Below are 22013 nucleotides of genomic sequence, written 5' to 3'. Positions count from 1 at the left end.
TTTTCCGAGATGTTATTTGTGAACAAACTAAACTCAAAACGCAAACAGCTGAACTTGAAGCATCACGTTGTAACTAGTCAATAAGATTTTATTTAAAAAAGACAAAACTTGCAAATCCCCCTTTTGTTTAAAATATTTTAAAACTCTCCACAAAATAATCTAGCATTGTCATCCTTAAAAAGCAAACAAACATTTTAGATATGGGCGGTATTAAAAATCAAGCATTTATGGGAGACTTCTAATGGTTTGGGAGATCTAAGCAGCTGCTTCTTTCGTTTATGCCTTGGGCCAGTTCTGATTTCGAGTCTGCTTACGTTAATACTGACTCAGTTATCAGCTTTGCGGGTTTTTTTTTAATGTTACCTAAAACGCATACTTTAGGTTGTATGGCTGTGATATTAAGTAGAGACCATTAGTGCAACATTGCCTACATATCCAGAGTTGGGATATTTAAGTGAGAAAGCCTTGGGCTGTTTTTGAAGTATTCACCGCATACTGCCCCGCTTATCCGAGGCAGCTGTTATAGGTTGCTGCATGGAAAACGGTCCAATCTTTGGAGTGGGTTGGGATGCTCTACAGAACAGGAACGGGAGGGGAGGGGTAAAAAAAAAAAAAAAAAAAAAAAGTGACTGAATCCACCTCTCTCCTCCCTGTGACGTCGCTCGGTGTGGACCCGGGGTACGCCGCTCTCTGGTCCCGTCTCAGCTCCGCTCAGTCCACCTCACCTGCCGCCTCTCAAAGCTGCGGGGGAGACGCGCGTCAGGGTCCGTAGGGCTGCTGCTCCGAATACCCGGCTTTTTTTTTTTTGTTCTCTCTCTCTCCCTACTACTACTCCACGCCACTCGTCTTGTCCCACATTGTGAGTGAACTGTTTCCACACTGCGTGAAGAGAGCAAGGACAGGAACCGGTCGCTAAATTAGAAAACAAAAGGTAGCAAGAAGATTAAAAAAAAGAAAGGAGGGAGGCAGAGAAGAAGAAGAAGAAGGAGGAGGAGGAAAGAGGTCGCTGTGGTCCTTCTCCTTTCAGCAGTTGCTGAATCTCCCACCGAGAAGATGCCGAGGATAGTGTGCGTGTTGGCAGTTCTGGCTGCGGGGCTGAGCGCCGCTCACACCAAAGGTACGGTAGGTGAAGGGCAGCCTGCTCCGGGCTCAGCAGCTGTTGGTATGGATGTGTGCAGAAAAAAAAAAAAAAATGTCCCTCTGACACTGATAACTCCCTGCTGATCGTCGCTGATTGCTCTCCGATTCTCGATAACATCTCTGCTCTATCCCTGATCACCAATGGCATTTCAAGGTGTTTGCTTTATCTCCCGCAGCTTGTCTGTGCTGCTTAACAAGGTGACCTGTTTTGGTCCAGATCTGCTATCTTTGATACATTTACTGCTCACGTTTCTGTAAGTAAGAGATGGATGTTTGAGAAACGCTGTGTTATTCAGCTCAGTAGTGCACGCCTGCAGGGCTTCCCTGTTGTTTGAGACTGATAGGTGGAGTTATGTAGGAGGAAAGCAGAGGATGCGAGGCAAGTTCTGATAAAACTGCAAATATGCTGAATTGAGTTTTTTTTTTTCTTTCTTTCTTTTTTGAATATGCAAGCTTTTCTATTTAAAATTTTGGAACATCAGTGGTGATAATGTAGATGTGATGAGCTAGATGCCTCTTGGTAGTTGGGACAATCCAGATCAGGAAACGTTAGGAAATCTCTTCCCTAAAAATAGTGCTGATCAAAATGTGACAAGCACACAGAGTGAACTTAAAGATCCCCATTTTTTTCCCCCCCTTGTTGTGCACTAGCTGGTGCTTAAACTTTAATATGACGTGAATTATTAACGTCCGACTAATCCGATTAGCTCACACAAATGTCAAAACATGAGGAGAGTAGCGCCCCCCCCCACACCCCCCACTCCACAAAGCCACAGTCATACAGCAAGACAACATCCAGATGTCACAACTGTGCATCTCACTGTTGGCACTTTCTTGCTTCACTTGCTGAACTAATTTTAGTCCTCACCCACCCGCTGCTCAGTTCTCCAGTGAGAGTAGCGTGTGTCGTGGGTAAAGCTGCTACACGTGGCAACAGGTTTGTGCTAATCAACTCCCCTCGGACCCCGGATGAGCTCTTCTTCTCTCTCCGTGAAATAACAAGTTGACATCTGTCAGTTTCGTCTGGCAGGCGCAGGAGACTCTGCAGCTGCAATAAGCTGCTCATCCTCCCTGACACAGCAGCCAGCCTCCACGGGTTTATTGTCTGCGTGAGGAGGAAAAACAGATGGAAATAGAGCCGCTGCAGGCTGTGTGACCTGGACAAGAGGTCAGAATTTTGCCCCACGTCCACTTGCAGACACCCAACAGGATGACTATAATGTGCTGTGCTCGGGAATAAATTGATGCATCGGCTGGCTGCTGCCTGTTAGGAAACCGATAGAGTTACCCAGGTAACTGTTTCCAAACTGTTTGGCCTGGAGTAGTAGAATGAGGCACCGATGTCAAGGTATACTGCAGCTTCAAGACTACATTTTCCATCATACTTTTCTCACCGTTTCAATAACTTATAAAAAAGCCCTGAAATACTCCGATTTTTATTTCCTGCAGAAGGAAACAGTTGCTACACACTGCCAGTCGGCTGGCTGAAAGAATAGAACCGAAATAAAGTAGAAGCTGCCTTTCCGTCCAGCAAAGGCGAAATTCAGTTGTAACAACAGCCTTAGATATACAGATTGACACAAAAAATTATTAAAGTGTTCAAAACTATATAAAAAAACCCAGATTAGAAAAAAAAAAAGAACCTACTACAGCTTTTCCTCATAAAGCGCTGCAACTTTTAGCTGAATGCAGACTCGGAGCAAAACAATGGGTAATCTAGTTAGGGTGCTAATAGTAAAAATAAGTATTTTATTTCTAGGGAATTGCATTTGAAACAAATACCAAACAATGCAGTACTTTAGAGGTATGGAGCAGCTTATAATATAGCAGCAGCATTAAGAATAATTGTTGCTTTTCTGTTTTGATAAAAATACAAGGTTTTGCAGGGTTTTTTTTTTGTTGTTTTTGTTTTTTTATTGTGAAATTTCTTGATTCGGACAGGAAACAAAGTATTCTCTGCCGGTCTTAAAATCAGCGATGAACAGCAGATTTTAAGACTGCTAGTAGAATGAGGCACCGACGTCGGTCAAGCAGCAGAGCTTTAGCATGCTCTGCCGCTTCCAACAGGTGATACTGAGTAAGTTGGAGTCAACCGCAGCCTCGCTACCAGAGCAAATAGCCTGACTAAGAGATCAACTAATTCCAGCTCAAAGTACGTGTTATTCTATAAAGAGCAGAACGACTAAAATGTAATGTTCTGTACAATAAGCACCATACGTTGAAAACTAAGATTATTTTTGCTCATTTTTGCTATGTTTCAAAATATTACATAAAAATATTTTCAGAGCAGGAGAATTCTTTTTTTTTGTTGTTGTAATTATTCATGTTTTTGTTTAAAGTTTTTACTAAATTTACCAATACCAAGAAAGTGTGGTATTGTTACTGGAGGCTCTCATACCATGAGAACCTCACTTGCTGCTGTCTGACCACAACGATTCATGTTGTGGAAGGATTTATTATGTTTTCCACCCAGTGCTTGACTGTGAAGTAAACAAATTACTCCTGAGCCAATGAAGGTGGAAAAACCAGGCGCGCCACAGTTCTAATTGATTCCCTGGGGCCACTGTACAGAGCAGTTAAAAAAAAAAAAAAAGCAAACCAAAACAACAACAAAAAAAACGAGCCCGATGTCTCCAGACTGTCTATCTGTGGCTATGTTGGTTCTTGCAATCTTCCTCCAGTCCTGTTACAGCTGACAGAAACAAGCCATTTCCCATTTCCTCCCACTGGAACCGTTTCTGCATTCCAATATTTTTTATTTTTTATTTTTTTAACACGGACTGAAATAGAACATTCATGTCATGTGCAGGAGAGAAATCTGACTGTGGTGCCAATAAGCGAAGCTGTTCTCCAGATAACTTTGAAGCGCCGCCACTCCTGTTTAGCCACCGTCTCATTCCAGGAAAGCGCAGAGCGGATGCGCACGTTGCTTTAATCACCGTCGCCGTGGAGTCCCTCCATAACCTTTTTACTGCTCACAGGCAGAGCATTCATGTGTGTGTCTAGATACGTGTGTTCGCCCACTCCTGAGTATGTGTTGTCGGTAATCAGAGCTTGAAGCTTCAACATCCCTCCGTGTGAGGGTGTGTGTGAGTGATAGAGTGCATCCAACATGGTGACAGCCGCCAAGTATGCAGAATTGGGCGAGGAGGTGATGTCGTTTAAAAAGGAATTATTGCCTCCACGGATGCATGCTGCGGCTCAAACGATTTTGCCGGGACTGAGCGTGTCGCCGCGCGGCGGGGAGACTCTTTTGGCCACGAAGCAGAAAGTTTTCTTGTCTCTTGTGTCTCCTGTCAGTGCTGCCCAGAGTCCAGCTTTTGTGTAATTCCAAGCAATATGACCTCTGAATTTAGATAGCTCATTACCAGCAGTGTATTTTAATTCTGCTTCCCACCATAAGACTCTTTGTTAGTGAGACTTCTTGTTGCTGCTTTGTTACATCCAGATGAACACACTTCACATTTTATCTTGTTGCCAAGCACGGAAACGGCTAGGATTTTATTTCCAGGCCTGTTGTGGTAGCAAGCTGCTGGGACTCTGACGTCCCACAGTATAAGTTCCAGGATGAATTGAGGCAGGTTTTATAATTTATACCTCTCCATACGGTATTGTACGTGTTACATGGTGTGTAAGGCGGTGCTATTGTGAGTGTGTGTGAGAGAGATAAAGCAAGTCGAGGTTCCCATTAGCAAATAAAAACGGGGTGTGGGGGGGCAAAAAGAGGTAGATTTATGCCCCCTCTTTGTCGGGAGAAAGTGCATTATAGAGGCACTCTATAAATCCTCCGACGAGGCTGTGACGCGGGACGTGGCACAAATCTCGTCCGGCTCATCCCGACCAGGGGATGCGGCGCTCGGCGGAACAACACAGATTTATTTACAAACACTTGCTTTCTCCTCCTTTGACAAAGCCCGGAACAGCCTTCTGCCTTTTCAGGGCAAGGAGAGCTTTGCGGCTGCTGCGTCGGAGCTGCTTCAGGCTGCTGATCCCCTCACAGATCTGCAACTATCAGAGACAAAAAGTAGACCCAGGGTGGATGAGTCAAAGCGGAAGATGGAGGGCTTGCTCAGTCCTCTGAGAGCTGATGCTGAATCTGTTTTTATACTTGTAGCAACGGAAGAAGGGGGAAAGTTGTTCACTGAGATTCACATCAGGTTCACATGAGAAGAACAATTAAATCTGATTAAACTTCAGATATTTAGTCCGCTGTGCTGCTGATTGTTAAAATGAGTGTGAACGCCATGGTGCGATCCAATGAGCTGTCTCGGGCTTTCAGAAAGAATGTTTTAGCAAGTTTTGTGTCTGGTAAGATCCTAAAGCAATCTGAAATCAAGTCCTTTCCTGTACAGAACACAGTCTGAAGGTGGAAGACATTCAGAAGAAGTATGACCATAACCAAATCTACTTGTCACACCAAGTCCACCCTGAGAGCAGGCGAGGATCTGCTAAAAGAAGTTTCCAAAAGCCTTAATGGAACCTACCTGGTAGTGTTTGTATGAAAGTTCATACCTATACAGACACTAACTGTTTAGGTGTGAAATAAGGAAACATTTGCGCTGTACAAAAAATACAAATGTTAGACTCAAGTGTGCCTGGAAGATAACAGACAGAGACCAGGACTTCTGGTATAATAATCTAAAATTAAGCATCAGAACAGAGGATATGTTCGCATAATTCAAATACAGCAGTCCAGGAAATGAACCTAACGCCAGCTCTGAAGCATGGAGGTGGAAGTGTAGTGGCTTGGGAATGCTTTCCTGCAGCTGGCTAACTCACGGTCACACAATCCATCTTAAATCCTACCGTGTATCAGAGGCTGCTTGGAGAAAATGTAGGGCGTCCTAACTCTTTGCTTAGCTGGAAAACACATTTATGCTGCTTTTATGGTAGGTGGGATGAAGCCATCTGCTTCATAGTGATGTACTGGTTGTGCAACTTGACTGCAAGCTGTGTGAAATACAGAAAATACAGAGCAGTGCATTGTCATATAAATTAAACATAGCATTAAATCCAAGGCTGACTAAAAATATTATTGTACTCTACCATCACAAGATTAGAAAATATAATATTTACAGTGAACCACAAATAAAGTGGCATTTTTCTGAAAGCCTCTTACTGTCATTTGCTTTGTGGTCGTATCTAAGGTTTTCCTTTTTTGTGTGTGTGTTTTTGTGTGCTTCTTACATTTTAACTACTACCTCCTCAAATGTGGAAAGTGGGAGAGAAGGAAGTCGCAGTGGGTGAGAGCATGTAGTTCAGCTGCTGACAGAACAGGGTGCACCTTGCAGTAAGTAGGTGTCTCATCTTTACTTCACTTCTTTTTCTTCCTTTGCTTCCTTTGAGTGGTCACAGCTGACCATACTTGGCACCAAATGTTCAAGCTGCCGAGACCCATTGATTTGGCCCACAGACGGAGAGAATGAGAGTGAGAACATTTGATCACAGACGAGACAGGATATTTTTTCTCTTTTTTTTTTTGTATTCGCAGTATCATGTTGGAATCTCAAGTGTCCTTAAGGGAATCAGAGAGGTTGGGGTAATTGGCAGATCAGGGAATGGAGAGATGAGATCAGGTTGAAAGGTCAGTTCTAAACCAGAAAAAAAAATATATATATTCTAGGAATTTTGCTTGAGAGAATATCAGATGATCAAAGCTGCAGTGTTTCTTATCTGTTGTAGTTCAAATAAGTCTTGATGGTATTTCAAAACTCTATACACAGATATATTACTAAAATGATGAAAGTAGGATATCGTTGTAAGCAAATATTGACCATTGCAAAACTGAGTACACTCAGACCACAGGAGTAATGAGACGTCATGGATCAAGATCCCACAATATTAAACTGCCAAAATATTTTGCAGAGTGCTGTCAGAGGTTAGAATATGACCTTTATCTGGTGAAATAAATGTAGACCACTTTTACCAGCCTACAGATAAAGTGAGTCCTTCTAAGCTCTTATTTTGAAATACATTGTTGCCAACTTGAATGGAGCGACTCCTTTTCAAAAAAGCGACTACCAATAAATCTAGCAACTTTTTATGTTATTGGAGACTTTAGTGACAACATGTGAAAGCACCAATCGTCCTGCAGTTGCAGCGAATCGATTAGTGTTGCTGTGAGTCCGAAGAACTTACAGGTGGTCAGTCTGACCAATGGCAGCCTCGTCATACAGCAAACCCAGCCTGCAGTCAGAGCAGAGAGGACACCCGCTTCCATTAAGGATTACAACGGATGTATATTCACTGAAACGTTTTTATTCACTGAAACTGCTGCACTAAAATAAAACTAGATTTGATTTATGCAACCTCAGTCAATGATTCATCTCCTCCGCTGTGTGCCTCCGATAAGTGTCTCATTTGATACTGATTTATGTACATTAGATTCAGGCAAATAAAACATTTTACACAGTTTATTTGTAATTCTAGACAGGGTATTTTTTTAATCACATTTTGTCTTGCCAGCAGTGAAATTCCTTTTTTCTACTACCAGGATCAAATATGACCAAATATGCAAATTAGGAAACTACATCACCAAGCAATTTTTAGAAGAGCCCATTGCTATTTAACTTACTGAGGAGTTAGCAACAGTGAGTAGCAGAACCAACTATGAAAACCTGGTCATTACTTTTAATATAGTCATGATGATAAAATAATAAAGGGTCGTAAGCACTGTTTGAGAAATGGTGTAATCATTAACTGATGACATGGTTAGGGCTATAGCCTCCTGGTGCCAAACTATAGAACTTCTTTTGTTTTTTTAAATGTTTGTTTCCATGATTTTAATAAAACACAGCAGAACAGTAAAAGAAGCTTAAGGCCTAAATTCTACATCCCACTCTGCTCAATATGTTATTTAAACATCAATGAAAGAGGGAAGATCTCTTTCATTGATGTTTTTTCCCCTATATGCAGGACACAATTCTTCACTGATTTTTTTGGGGGGAAAATATTGCAATTTCTTTTTATTCTCTTCGAACCTATTTGCTCCTCTGAGGCTGTTGTGAAAACCTGATATATCTGAGGAGATTGCTGCTCTTGTACGGTGGGCCCACTTTGTATGTTGTGGCTTTAAAATCAATCTTGGCTGCATTTAAGCATCTCAAAATCTAAAATACTTTGATTAATCAAACCAGCATGAAGCTGGATAATTTCATTGTGAACAGACAATCTTGAACGCACACAGCTAGTGACTGATGAAACTCAATTGTGTTTTTAAAAAGTAAACATTTTCAACAGTAGACTTTTGCAGTGGACTGAAGTATAATTTGTCATCTTGTCTTGGATATTCAGTATGGCATGTCTCCACATAACCAAATTCTCTCGACAGTTAAGTTTTCTTCCACTGTTTAGCCTTAAAGTGAAAGTCAAAAAAACTATAACAAGGAGAATAGATAATTACGTGTAAGTAGTTACTCTCAGCTCAGTGACTTTACTTTAATCACTTGTTTTCACTGCAGCATGTATAAATATGTATATGTTATCACTTCACTGCCACTCTTAATCTCCACTTCTCCACATTAATCAGCTCTGTAAAGTTGGCAGAAGTGCCTTTCCGCTCTCTAACCATACTGAATGCACTCTTAAGAGCTCTGCCAGACATACAAGAGACTCCTTCTGCCACCTTCTTCAGCGCTTCTTTAATCCATTTGTTCCCGCGCTCCAATCACTTAACTCGGGTGCAATCTCACCAGCGGACTCTCCGCTGTTATTCAGTATGCGGTGATGACACATGAAGAGAGACACACATGGGTGTAGATTGTAGAAACACACACACACACACACACACACACACACACACGTACACACTCGCTGATGACTAGCGGAGGGTTTACTCTGACGGATAGCGTCTGACCTGTCGCTGTACAACAGCCGGGCGTGGCTGACCTCCGAGAAAATGATCACTGGGACAAGATGGAGAGAATTGCAGGTGCTGTGAGAGGAGGGTCAGGAGAGAGAACTGAAGATCTTTGTCTCGGTGACTCATAAATCTTCAGACTTAACAAGTGGGGCACACTGAGTCGAGAGCAGGCTCCTTGAGTGGACAGAACAAGAGTGGGCGACGAATGTAGATGTAACAATTTTTGGTCTTGTTTATGGCTGTTTTGCCTGTAACATATTATGAAATATATGTTATAAATTGCTGGATGTGACAGCATATGTATTGTCATATGTCTTGTTGAAGTAACAGTTTAATTTTTTGGAAGCCGCTTGATGCACTCTTTGGCCTAGACTTGTTGCCAGGAAACGAGTAGAGATTTAAGGACGCCATTGATCTTGGCAAGACAAAAGGCTGTACAGAAACAATAACTCATTGTTTTATGGTGAATATTTTATTGACTGAACGAGTAAAATGTCATGTCAAGTAAGCATTAAATATGCCCTATTTGTTCTTTGGAGAATCACTTTTACAAATTTGACAAGATCTTGGGTCTTTCCTGACATGTTTGAGATACGCTTTTTGCACGATCAATTAAGAGAACAACTATATTTATTACTGATAATTCTATTCAAGATAAATATATTTTCAATTTGCTTTTCACATAGGGAATATGGGAGTAACAAGATCTCATGGCACAAGATCTCACACTATTAAATGGGCACAATATTTCTCATAGTAGTTGAGTCTGACTCATGTCCTGCTGCCCAGGGCCGATGAGGATTTGACTTTGTCCGGTGAGGTTAAGTGTTGGCTATTTAGCAGTAGGCTCATGGACATCAAGGTGAGCCCTGTGGGCTTCTAAGTAGCATTGCTGTGCCAAAAGAATAGGCTAATATATTTTTATTATAGTTTGTTTTGGACAACTTAATAATGGCTTGTAAGCATTCTTAAGAGTAATGCTCCAGGCTAATGGTTAACCACTAACAACTATATTCCTCTGAACATAAAGTGATTTTAATGTCATATTTCTGTCTTCCTTAAGTCCTCCAATGTTCAACTTTCTATTTTGTTTTTCCACAATGTATTCATGTTTGGTTTTGGTTGCTTATCGTCAGCTGAGGAACATAGCATTATTTTTCACCATTTGAACTTTAATGTAAATTATAAATTGTTTTCAGTCCTGTACAATAGTCTCATACATATTTGTTGGATACTCCAATGATAATCTGTGGATTTTCTTTGTCAGTTTAACCTTTTAATAACTATAAATATTTGACTGGTACTGGTTTCGGATAATTTGGAGCACTTGTTTCAGACCCAAAAAGATAATATTTTCTCCATCAGTAAATGCACCGTAGCTCAGAGCCACCTGATTTCTTCTTAGTGGAAGTGTTACTGCAGGTACAAGACTCAAACCACACAATTTCAGAAGCAGTAAGATGGTTAAAAATGGAGCAAGAAGAAAGCTCAGGCCTGTAAGAAATTATGTAAAAAATGAACTGCTTTTTTCTCATTCTGTCTGGTATGGAATTTTTAGGAAATTTTGAAGTTAGTTTAGTGTTGTTTTCATGTTTAATTTTTCTCCCTAATCCTGAAGTTTTCTTGATAATAATGTTGCATACATTAGTCATGTTTTCTCAAGTCCACATATCCATCCCTCCTACAGCCCAAAGTTACTGTTCATTCTGTGATTGAACAAATACCTGTCCCCTGGCTCCTCCAATCAAAACATCTTCACTGTTTTGTCCTCCAGTTTTCGGTCACTCCTTGCTGGTTCCTCCTGTTTGTGATTGTTGAAATCCTGTCATGCAATAAAACTTTAGATTTTTTTTGTTGGTTTTGCTGCAACTATAAATAATTAAAACTCATAGGATTAATGTTGGAGACAAATGTTGAATGTTTTTTTATCATTATTATTAAAGACATCTTTGGATTTACTGCAGTTGGTGTTGCCAGTTTAGAGTTTTACAAAAATCAAAGATTAGAAAAGGGCCACAAAGTTCTAGTGCTTCTTTGGTTACTAAAAACAAACATGCGTAACCTCTTATGTTGCACAGGAAGCCAAATATTGATTGAATTTATGCAAAGGTTGTCTGTGTTTCCCTCCTGAACCTGTTATCCCCCAGACCCAACCTCAGAAAAGGGGGAGGATTTGTAAGAAAGTCATTAAGAATGTATTCCTTAAAGAAAGTATTGATTGCAACAGATACAAATTAAACTTGGAAAATTAGACAGAAAGACTAAAGTTGCATACTTAATGAACACTTATCCACAGACTTACACTGATTGAATCTGGGGAAATGCTAATGCAGTGTCAGTGCTAAAGGCAGTAACGTATTCAGGCCAGCTTCACGTAAGCATTACTTCTCTTCTTTAGTACTTTTAACAGCGTCACACATTCCCAAGTATGAATGTATAACGCCATTAGAAGCATGAGTACCATGTATTTGCTAAAGGTTTGAGGTTCGATACAAACACCTTGGTCCTATTAAATGCTAGTCTGTCACTGGGCTCAATTTCAATTAATCCATCCATTTCCCCAGGAAGCCAACAGTTGCCCGTCCATATGCTAGTCATTTACAGGCTGAGCGGGAGTTTACTGGAAGAGCTTACCTGTGAAATCACACCATTCATTGGCTCATTCTAACTCGAATGCTTTCTTATTGACTCACACATATAAACCTCTTGCCAAGATAAAAAAAAACAATTTTTTTTACAATTCTAGATGTATGCACTTAGTGCTGAAGCTTTTTTCCTGCATGTGACACGATTCGTCTGTGGTATTCAGTAGAGGGTTTTGTGAGTTTTCGTCAGCATCCCTGGCGTCAGTCCAGCTTGCACGCAGACGCTGCAATGTCTGCCACTCTTCTGCATAGGGTGGCCACTGGAGAGGAGCTCTAATGAGCTTTCACCTGTTTTACTTAACTGTTCTTTTATGCTCACATCAAAGGCCTGCTTTTTATAGTCACTAAAATAAGTAGAAATATTTATCTCTAAAGCTAAAAGAGCAGGGTGCCAAACACTTAGAAAACATTTAGATTTACACATTGTACCATCAAGGCTCCGAAGGCAAGATTTTATGCGAGAATGATGCAGGTCGGGGTTGTTGAAAGGCTTTGCAAGAGGCATCTCCGCTATTGTTTTTGACAGCAGAGAGTGTTGCTTTTATCCTCCTTTTGAGAAGCTGCACATTTACAGAGAATCTCTTGCAACAGGCGAATAATAGGCCCACACTAAGCCAATGCTATGTGCTGTCCTTGGTCCTGGAGCGAGCCAATGACACTCAGCAAGGCACTGCTTGAGTGGAACTATCCATTGTGCACCGGAGTCTTTGTCCTCATGCCAGACAGTGTGAGTGGGAATTTGCATTATTTGGAGGGATGGAGCTGTATGGGAAGGCTACAGGGACCCCACAGCGTGTTGTGGTCGGGATGTGGTGGAACACGGATGAATGAGTGACAGATGGACGGGCAGAAATAACAGAATGTTCTGCTGCATGCGTGTTTTCAGTGTTTATAACATGTAGACTGGAAAATGGTGAGAAATGATTGTGAGACTGAATCAACAGATTTTCAAACATATTAGTGCCAAAACAAACTGTGTCAATCTCTCATTATGCACAGATGACTTTGCAGCTTCCAGCAACTGCTCACATGTTGTGTTTCTGTACAGTGTGTGGGGAAACTTACTGCCTGACTGCGATTCTGATGTTAGAGTAAAAATAACAGAGCTTCAATTTATGGCATTCGGTATTTACATGTTAATGATTCAAGATGGTGTCATTGTTCTTAAATGTACTTAGAGTAGCCCTGGTTTTTCTAGGGTCAGGAAAGCGCAGACCAATTTGCTCAGCCTAACAACCTGGTGTTGGTTTCACAACCCATATACTTTCCTACATTTAACAAAATTGTGTCCCACAAACATTAATGCATTTTCCTGTCATTTATGTGACAAACCATGGCAAAATGGCACATAATTGTGAAGTTGAAAAAGAATTAGAAAAGTTATTTTACAAATGAAAATCTAAGCAGCTTGGCATGAACTGAGCTTCTAACCACATGCATTGGAGAACAAACTTCCTCCTCATCTATACCTGCAAATCCTTTTGGGTATGAATGGTGCTAGAGACTGACATTTTTGCATAGCATTAGGTCTTGCAAGGAATTTTAATTTGGATTTAGGTCTGAACTTTGATTAGGCCAAGACACAAATATACTTTTTTTGATTTCTTCCCGTCCATCTATTCATTGTCTAGGCCTGTTTGTCCACATTTGGAGCACCAATGGTGGTCTGTCCAAAATTCTTGTACGACTTAACTTTGTTTTAATAATTTTCACAACTTTATTCCTGACCTGTCTGATGCAATCCTTGGTGTTTTGACTGACTCCTATATGCTATTTAGATTTTTTTTTTTTTAGGGCTATCAGAAAATTGTTTGCTAAATAGAAATACACACCACACTCTTCCAGATATTGTGGTCTAGCACAAAAAAATTCTGCAAAAATACATAGAGCTTTGTGATTATAAAGGGACAAACTGTGGAAAAAGCTTTTGCCGGGTATTGCATCTGTGCCCTGTGGGTGTTTGCTCAGTCGCCTCAAACCGCAGGACATAGAATCTCAAAATAAAATGTTATGTCTGAGTTTCTTTGGCCAGTGTCCTGTGATTCTCTCAAGCAGGTTTTTTATTTTTCAAGTTGCAATAGAAATCTCTGGCCACAATGACCCATGAATCATGCAACTTTATGAAGTGCTTATGGGGAGCTACGTGTATTGCACGTAAGGTGTACCACAATACACGAAAGGCAATAGCTGAAAACTTGCAATGCGCCCATTTAAGGTAAAGACCTTCATTCCAGGACGAATAGCTCGCTCGCTCACGTGGACATACGAATGCCCAAACACATGCAGGGATGGAGGTTCTGAGCAGGTGTGACCATCTTTAAAAGGAAGGTCTGTCATGGACGCAGCAATTTTCATCCTGTGCTGTAACTGGGCCACTAACACACACCTTCAGGTGGAAGCACACATAAATATCTGCAAAGGTGCATCCCAGGTTCCCTTTGGCTGATGCACAGACTCTGTAATTGCATGCTCAAATGTGCGTGTGAGCGCATTTAGGTGTCGAGGTCATACCCTGAGGGATGTGAACTCTCGGATCAGGCTTTAACAGGATGCTCGGGGCTTCATTTGTTCCTGCATGTCTGGAGAGAAATCTTGATGGGGCAGAACAACAAATAAACTGCAAGTCTTTTTATTATTTTTACAATACTATGGATCAGATAGCACGTTTTAGGCACAGCTTTGACTCACAACGTTGCTCCGCATCTCTTCATTTTGTGCTCCAGCTCTGCTGCAGACGGCAGCCTGGCGGAAGCAGCTCCGACTGTGTTACCAGGAGGAAGATCTGGGTCACTGTATGCCTCCTCCTCCTCCTCCCACTGCTTTGCATCCTCTCTGTTCCGTCTTGTCCGTCTCTTGTTCTGCTCTGTATCTGCCTTTATCTTGTCCTAATCTGTATCTTTTCCCCTGTCTGCCTTTGTCGAATCTCGGAGCCAGTAATATCAGAAATTCTATCTCCTATTTTTCTGTTTTATGTTCCTTCAATCTATAACCCTCATCTTTCCCCATGCTCCCATGGGGATTTTTTTTTTTTCTGGTGCAGTATTAGCATGGAGGTAATTACTGATGACGAAGCTTGGCCAGAGCTGATCATTTTACTCTCTCCTTCCCTCAGGATCCTTCTCTTCCTTTTTCTGTTTCTGATTCACACTCGGTCCTCTCTGGTTTTTTTTTTTTTTTATTATTCTTAAACAAGAACCCCCACAGAGATTCTCCTTTTGGAAGGGCATTGGGTTAGGGACATTTAAAAGCTGAATTCTTTAATCCAGACCCTCTTTAAATTCTGCTCTCTGAGAAGCTTGTGTTGACTTTAGTTGAGCTGTGCTTTATCAGGGCCAAACATACCCTGAAGAAGCAGAGACACAAACTCGTGCAGAAAAACACACAGGCTGGCATGCAGACAGGGTCTGTGTTCATACGGCTAATTATTGTGTCTGTCCTAAAAACATAAAACCATGGAAATAAATTTGTTTGTTCATTGATTATGTGCATACTTAGAGTACCAGTATTGATTTGCAGATATTGTTATGCCACAATCTCAAACTTAACTGCATTTTATTGGGATTCTATCCAACAGACCGATGCAAAGTAGCACATATTTGTGGAGTGAAAAGTATTGTAGTTTAACTGACTAATATTAATTCTAACACATGAATATTAATTGATCCAAGCTACTCCTTTGTAGCTCTGGCTGCGCACTTTGGGTTGTCGTCTCCCTGACCAGTCTGAGCTCCATTGCTGCCTCTAATATCTTTTCCTCCAACGTTCTTTTTTTATGTAGCGCCATCCATGTTCCTGTAAACTCTGACCAGCTTCCCTGTCGAAGCAAATCACTGCAGCATCAGCATATGTCACTGTGGACATGGTGTGATCAAGGTGATTTCCAGAGTTGTGAATAGCAGATCTAACAGCTTGTCCACTAAACATGGTCGTCCTTCTCAGCTGGGGATCTCTGCAGCTCCTCCAGAGTTACCACAGGCCTCTTGGCTGCTTCTACGAATAAGTCAGGTTTATGTGGAGAACCATTTCTCAATAGGTATTCAGTTGACGGAGCAACATTTGCAAAGCATGGGATATTGTTTTATAACCTAATCCTGCACTGAACGTCTCAAAAAAACATATGTAATCGGCTTGCATATGTTTATGACATTCCTTTGGTATGTTCAGAACTTGAGGACAAGAGGTTCTTTCCCACTATGGAACGAGCGACAACTGGACCTGAAGGTGTTCAGCTAGTCTTTATATAGTGGCACAATTTTAAACACCTTTTGAGGCCTTGAGAGGGCATCATTTGAAGGATGTTCCTAACGTGTTGTTGCAGCTGTTTTCCTATATTTTCAGTTATAGTTTTCAGTTCATTTGTCCAATGAATTGCACCGACTATACCGTGCTTTAACATATTGCTGTGACATATCAATTTAAATCAAAATGCTACTATTAATGAGATTTATTTCAAAATATATAAAAAATTTATTGTTACTATATGCAAATAATTGGTTATGTGTGTACAACTAATGGAGATAAAACTGCCATAAGAGACACTAGCTGCCTTTATAAAGTCCCACAACTCTTATTCTTTGTGTTTAAACATCTGATTGTGGAAACACACTGCATGCCAACATAGAAGCTGTAGACTTGGTATTGCTGTGTGTGAAGGTCACTCATTTCTCTCAGGATTTCTCTCATTATTAAGTCATGAGTCCAGACGGCCTCACTCATCATTTCTTCACTTTTACTACATATATATATATATATATATATATATATATATATATATAAACACCTGAATGTGGAAGATCCGGTGGTTTTGTGGGGTGTTTGTGTATCTGCATCTGGTTGTGTGTACAAGCCGCTGTACCAAACCCGCCTCCCCCTTGAGTTCTCATTAAGGTGAGGGTGGATGGCCGAGCTCAGGCCTAACATCTGTCTGTGAGAGCAGAGGGCCCCTCGCCGGGCTCTCAGCTAGGCAGCATCCAGAGAGGTGAGGCGGCGTTCTGCTGAATAATGAGCCTCACCGCGGCAACTTGCTCTGCAGAAAAGTTGACTCCTGTTCCTGTGAATTGGATCGTAAATGCAAATCTGTGAAACGCTCGGCGCTTGAGGCAGAACTCCGCAGACCTCCATGCACATCAGTTGTCTGTATTGATAGTTTTAATTAGCAAGACTAAGTTCTGAACGTAAATGCTAAAGAGAATCTGCAGCAGCTGTTGGCGCTTTATAAACAATTTATGAGCCATCTTTTCAGTAAGTCATAAAGTCGGACAGGCTCAGAGTAGCAATAGCAAATCTTAAACTGATAAAATCAAACTGGCTTAACGTTTTTCTCCAGTTCTGTTTTCAGAGTTTCGCTTTGTTCTTTATAACGTTTACAGGATTGTGACTTTATTCTTAGTGTTGAGTTGCTGGTCAATTTCTAAACAGTTCTAGTTGACTGTTTAAGAATTGACATGAACAGCATTCAAAGTATTCATGGTCATTATTTACTATAGGAGCAGCTTCAAAACAATTTCACTGTTATTTCAAAACAACATGATTCCGGAGCTGGTATTTTAACTCTGTTCAAGCAGCTTAATTTAGCAATTAGCATGTCTAGCATTAGCAACTGCAGCAAGCAGCCTCTTTGAGTATTCATTAGATAACTCAGACCCTTAAGACTGAGATTATCTAATGGCTGCTAACTTTTCAACATCCAGCATGTTTCATGCAGGAGTTGAATGTTTGAAAGGATCAAACACACCGACTTTGCCGTAATAAATGTAGCTTTCCTTTTGCCTACTGAGATCTACCTCTCTGTTAAAGGTAACAGACAGCAGGCAAATGTAAGGCTTCCTTTCAGCTCTTGTTGCTCTGACAACATAAACACCTGATACTGAAAACAGTTAACTGTAAGGATTTTTTCCTTGTTACTGTAAAATGCCGCATTCACTGATTGGAAAAAGATTGAAAATCTAATCAGCCAGTGTATTTTAAATCTTTAAGTTAGGCAAGAGGTGGTACAAGTGTAATTGCTTTAACACACTGACAGAAATTTTTTTAGAACTTTGAATGAGGTCTTGAGTTGTACAGGTCCTTCTAAAAAAATTTGCAGATTGTGATAAAGTTCATTATTTTCCACAATGTAATGATAACAATTAAACTGTCAGATATTTTAGATTCATTGCACACCAACTGAAATATTTCAGGTCTTTTATTGTTTTAATACTGATGATTTTGGCATACAGCTCATGAAAACCCAAAATCCTTGTCTCAAAAAATTAGCATATCATGAAAAGGTTCTCTGAACGAGCAGTTAACCTGATCATCTGAATCAACAAAGTAACTCTAAACACCTGCAAAAGATTCCTGAGGCTTTTAAAAACTCCCAGCCTGCTTCATTACTCAAAACCGCAATCATGGGTAAGACTGCTGACCTGACTGCTGTCCAGAAGGTCATCATTGACACCCTCAAGCAAGAGGGTAAGACATAGAAAGACATTTCTGAACGAATAGCCTGTTCGCAGAGTACTGAATCAAGGCACCTCAGTGGGAAGTCTGTGGGAAGAAAAAAGTGTGGCAGAAAACGCTGCACAGCGAGAAGATTTGACCGGACCCTGAGGAAGATTGTGGAGAAGGGACGATTCCAGACCTTGGGGGACCTGTGGAAGCAGTGGACTGAGTCTGGAGTAGAAACATCCAGAGCCACCGTGCACAGGCGTGTGCAGGAAATGGGCTACAGGTGCTGCATTCCCCAGGTCAAGCCACTTTTGAACCAGAAACAGCAGCAGAAGCGCCTGACCTGGACTACAGAGAAGCAGCACTGGACTGTTGCTCAGTGGTCCAAAGTACTTTTTTTGGATGAAAGCAAATTTTGCATGTCATTCGGAAATCAAGGTACCAGAGTCTGGAGGAAGACTGGGGAGAAGGAAATGCCAAAAGTCCATTAGTCCAGTGTCAAGTACCCACAGTAAGTGATGATCTGGGGAGCCATGTCAGCTGCTGGTGTTGGTCCACTGTGTTTTATCAAGGGCAGGTCAATGCAGCAACTATCAGGAGATTTTGGAGCACTTCATGCTTCCATCTGCTGAAAAGCTTCATGGAGATGAAGATTTCATTTTTCAGCGCGACCTGGCACCGGCTCACAGTGCCAAAACCACTGGTATTACTGACCATGGTGTTACTGTGCTCAATTGGCTTGCCAACTCTCCTGACCTGAACCCATAGAGAATCTGTGGGATATTGTTAAGAGAAAGTTGAGAGACGTAAGACCCAACACTCTGGATGAGCTTAAGGCCTATCGAAGCATCCTGGGCCTCCATAACACCTCAGCAGTGCCACAGGCTGATTGCCTCCATGCCACACCGCATTGAAGGCTGCAAAAGGATTCCTGACCAAGTATTGAGTGCATAACTGAACATAATTATTTGAAGGATTACTTTTTTGGTTTTAAAACACATTTCTTTTATTGGTTGGATGAATATGCAAATTTTTTGAGACAGGGATTTTGGGTTTTCATGAGCTGTATGCCAAAATCATCAGTATTAAAACAATGAAAGACCTGAAATATTTCAGTTTGGTGTGCAATGAATCTAAAATATATGACAGTTTGTTATCATTACATTATGGAAAATAATGAACTTTATCACAATATGCAAATCTTTTGAGAAGGACCTGTATTAAGGAGATGTAAGATTAGCTCAGACAGGAAAATAAGTCTGACCAGGAGAGTTACATTTGTTATGTTGACGCTAATTTGTGCTAAAATATTGCTTTAAAAAAGGAAGAAAATAAAAACTAACCCAGCCTTGTTCTTCATGATATCCACATTAACTGTATTGGTTTTGCTCAAGTTTTACAGCTTATTGTTCCCACGATGTTACTAAGATGAAAATAAGCACTGGCTCTTTTATTACCACAATTATTTTCTCTCATCCATATTTTATTACAATATTAGCTCTTGGATATTCACATTTTAAAATAAAACATCGAAATGTGTTTTAGCTTCAGCTTGTGGATTTTAGTATTTTTGTATGATTTTTAGAATTTTCCATCAGTTAATATGAGATTTACAGCTGAGGCTGGTAGGGCTAAACTGCTGGGGAGTTTATTATTAATATTATTATTATTATTATTATTATTATTATTATTATTGTTATTATTATTGTTTTTACAGAATGTTCCATATGTGTTTGGAGACATGACTTAAATTGTATAATTTTTTACTTTTTAAAGTGTAAAAAATTAAAAAATACGTCCTATATATAAAGCTATCAGACGTTCTCTGTACACATTGCTGAAGAATGGTGATAAAGAAACAAACTTCCTACATGTTTGTCTAAGATTAAGCTTGGATGAGTTGCAAATAAGTCATCTCAGCAAGAAGCATGAAGTTGTTTAACTTTAGAAGAATGCAAACTACTATGCAGAGGGACTTTAATATTTAAAGAAAACACATTAAAATAATATGACAAGCCTGCATAGGGGAACACTTAGATGTCTTCAAGTGAGATTTTCGCCTTCTTTTCTCTTACATGTTTTTTCTTTTTTTTCTACTTGCGATAAAATATGATCCTTGTGAGTTCCTCCTCCTCTATTCATTTATTCACAACAGAAACCTATTGCTCTCTGGGATACTGTGATTATTCATATTTATGACGCTGCAGACTCACTGTTTTAGATGTTTATGTGTCACCAGTCTCTTGAGTGCAGGAGTGTTGCTCAATAAGAACTTAAAAGAAGGCTGGTGGAGGACTCAAGATTACACTGACAGTAGCTGCAAAAGAGAACAGAATGCAATACTGGACTCTTCTTTTGGCTATAAGGAAATACATGCTATGTAGACTGAGTATTACTGTCAAATATTGTATTGTAATTTGAGATTTTGATCAGTTGGAAAGAGATGCTCTGTTGGTTTAAATCTATATATATATATAAGTATATAAAAAGAAATATAGCATGTGTAAAATGAAAGTTTCTAATCTCGACCAAACAAAGGCTAAAAGCTGGAAGCACAGCTGAGCAACGGCTTCATGCATGCCATGAAGAAAAAGCATAATTTGCGTTCATCAGTTGTGTTTTATCCCTATTTTAGTTTTCTTCATGAGAGAGGCTTGCATAAAGTGACATCTCCAAGGAGATGCAGGTCAGCTCTGTGACCTCAGAGTCACCCCGGGTTCAGACAACTACTTGTGAAGAGCAGAAGCTAATTATGTGAAAGCAGAGAGAGACTTGCAAGACTTGCTTCGATTTCTGAGCAGAGCTTGTGTTTGTAGCTACTGCAGGTAGCTACAAACATAATGTAGCTACCTGCTACATTGTGTAGCATTGTGTAGCAGGTAGCCACACAATGTAGCAAAAAGGTCACAATGAGTTGCAAAAAGTCCAACTCCTTTTTGCATATTGACATACATCAGTAGTTTTTTTTTTCCAGGGTCCCACTAGATCATTTTTGAAACAAAAGCCTTTCACTTCATGCTCCATGTCCTTTTTGGAGCTGGATTAAGTTATCTTGACCTGCAGTAAATTTACTTGGCACCACAGGTGCTCTCCCTCTGCGGATTTCAGGACAGAAACTGATATTAAACCAGAGGATCCTATTGTCATTAGAAACTTACTGCTCCTCCAGTTATCTTGTTATTTCTTGCAGATCAGGTAATAAATTATGACTAATATGAATACATTATGTTTGTCTCCTTTGCTGATGATTCACCACTAACTGTTTGTTTGCTGTCTAGACTCAAAAAGGAGTCAAACTGTCTGGTGAATATATCCATTCTGACTTTTGCATTTGTCATTCTACAAATACAAACTTAGTTGGGGTTTTTTTTCGATGGTGATGAAGAAAGTATTAGTGGGAGTTTATTGAAATTTTAAATTGAGTTAATTGCAAGGTTTGTAATAAAATTATTACATTTTAGTCGAAAGCCACATCTCAAAAAATAAGCAACATTTTCAATTTAAAAACCCCTTTTTTTGCTGCAGAACTATTACATTTATAGACATATAAGCTCCTTGTTATTTTGGTTATTTAACCATCCAATTGGTGTAATTATGCTTTTCTACCCATTCAGTTTCGAAGTGTTTCAGGAGCCCCTTACCATTCATGTAACTTATTTGAAAAAATGCTTCTTTAGAAATGTAGAGGACATCTGCAACACATTTTGCATTGAGGTGGTATTTTATGCATGAAAAGCTTTAGTAATAGGCCAACTCCTTTTTTCACATTGACATACATCAGTAGTTGTTTTTTTTCCCCAGGGTCCCAGTAGATCATTTTTGAAACAAAAATTAACCCCAAGTGACCCAAGAAAAAAAGCTTTGTCGTCCATTGCTGTTGTTTGCAGATGTTGCATGTGCAGAGGCGGTTCTAGCCTGTTCAACGCCCTGACTGAACA

The 22013-nt window shown here is 40.2% G+C and overlaps 1 protein-coding gene across 1 annotated transcript in view; it reads left to right on the top strand.

Moving 5' to 3' along the window:
* Window positions 1-623: 623 nt before the first annotated feature.
* LOC103474938 (calsyntenin-2) overlaps window positions 624-22013 on the top strand; it is a 280040-nt gene continuing 258650 nt past the window's right edge. The window contains exon 1 of the mRNA XM_008426222.3: window positions 624-1117. Coding sequence (XP_008424444.2) covers window positions 1054-1117 — 64 coding nt within the window. The 5' untranslated portion in view covers window positions 624-1053. The remainder of the gene's footprint in view (window positions 1118-22013) is intronic.

The sequence above is a fragment of the Poecilia reticulata genome, chromosome 13 (assembly GCF_904066995.2).
Source record: "Poecilia reticulata chromosome 13, P_reticulata-male-v2, whole genome shotgun sequence".
In the NCBI taxonomy this organism is placed as follows: domain Eukaryota; kingdom Metazoa; phylum Chordata; class Actinopteri; order Cyprinodontiformes; family Poeciliidae; genus Poecilia; species Poecilia reticulata.
The sequence above is the reverse complement of the archived record's forward strand: the minus strand, read 5'-3'. Positions and strand labels throughout refer to the sequence as shown.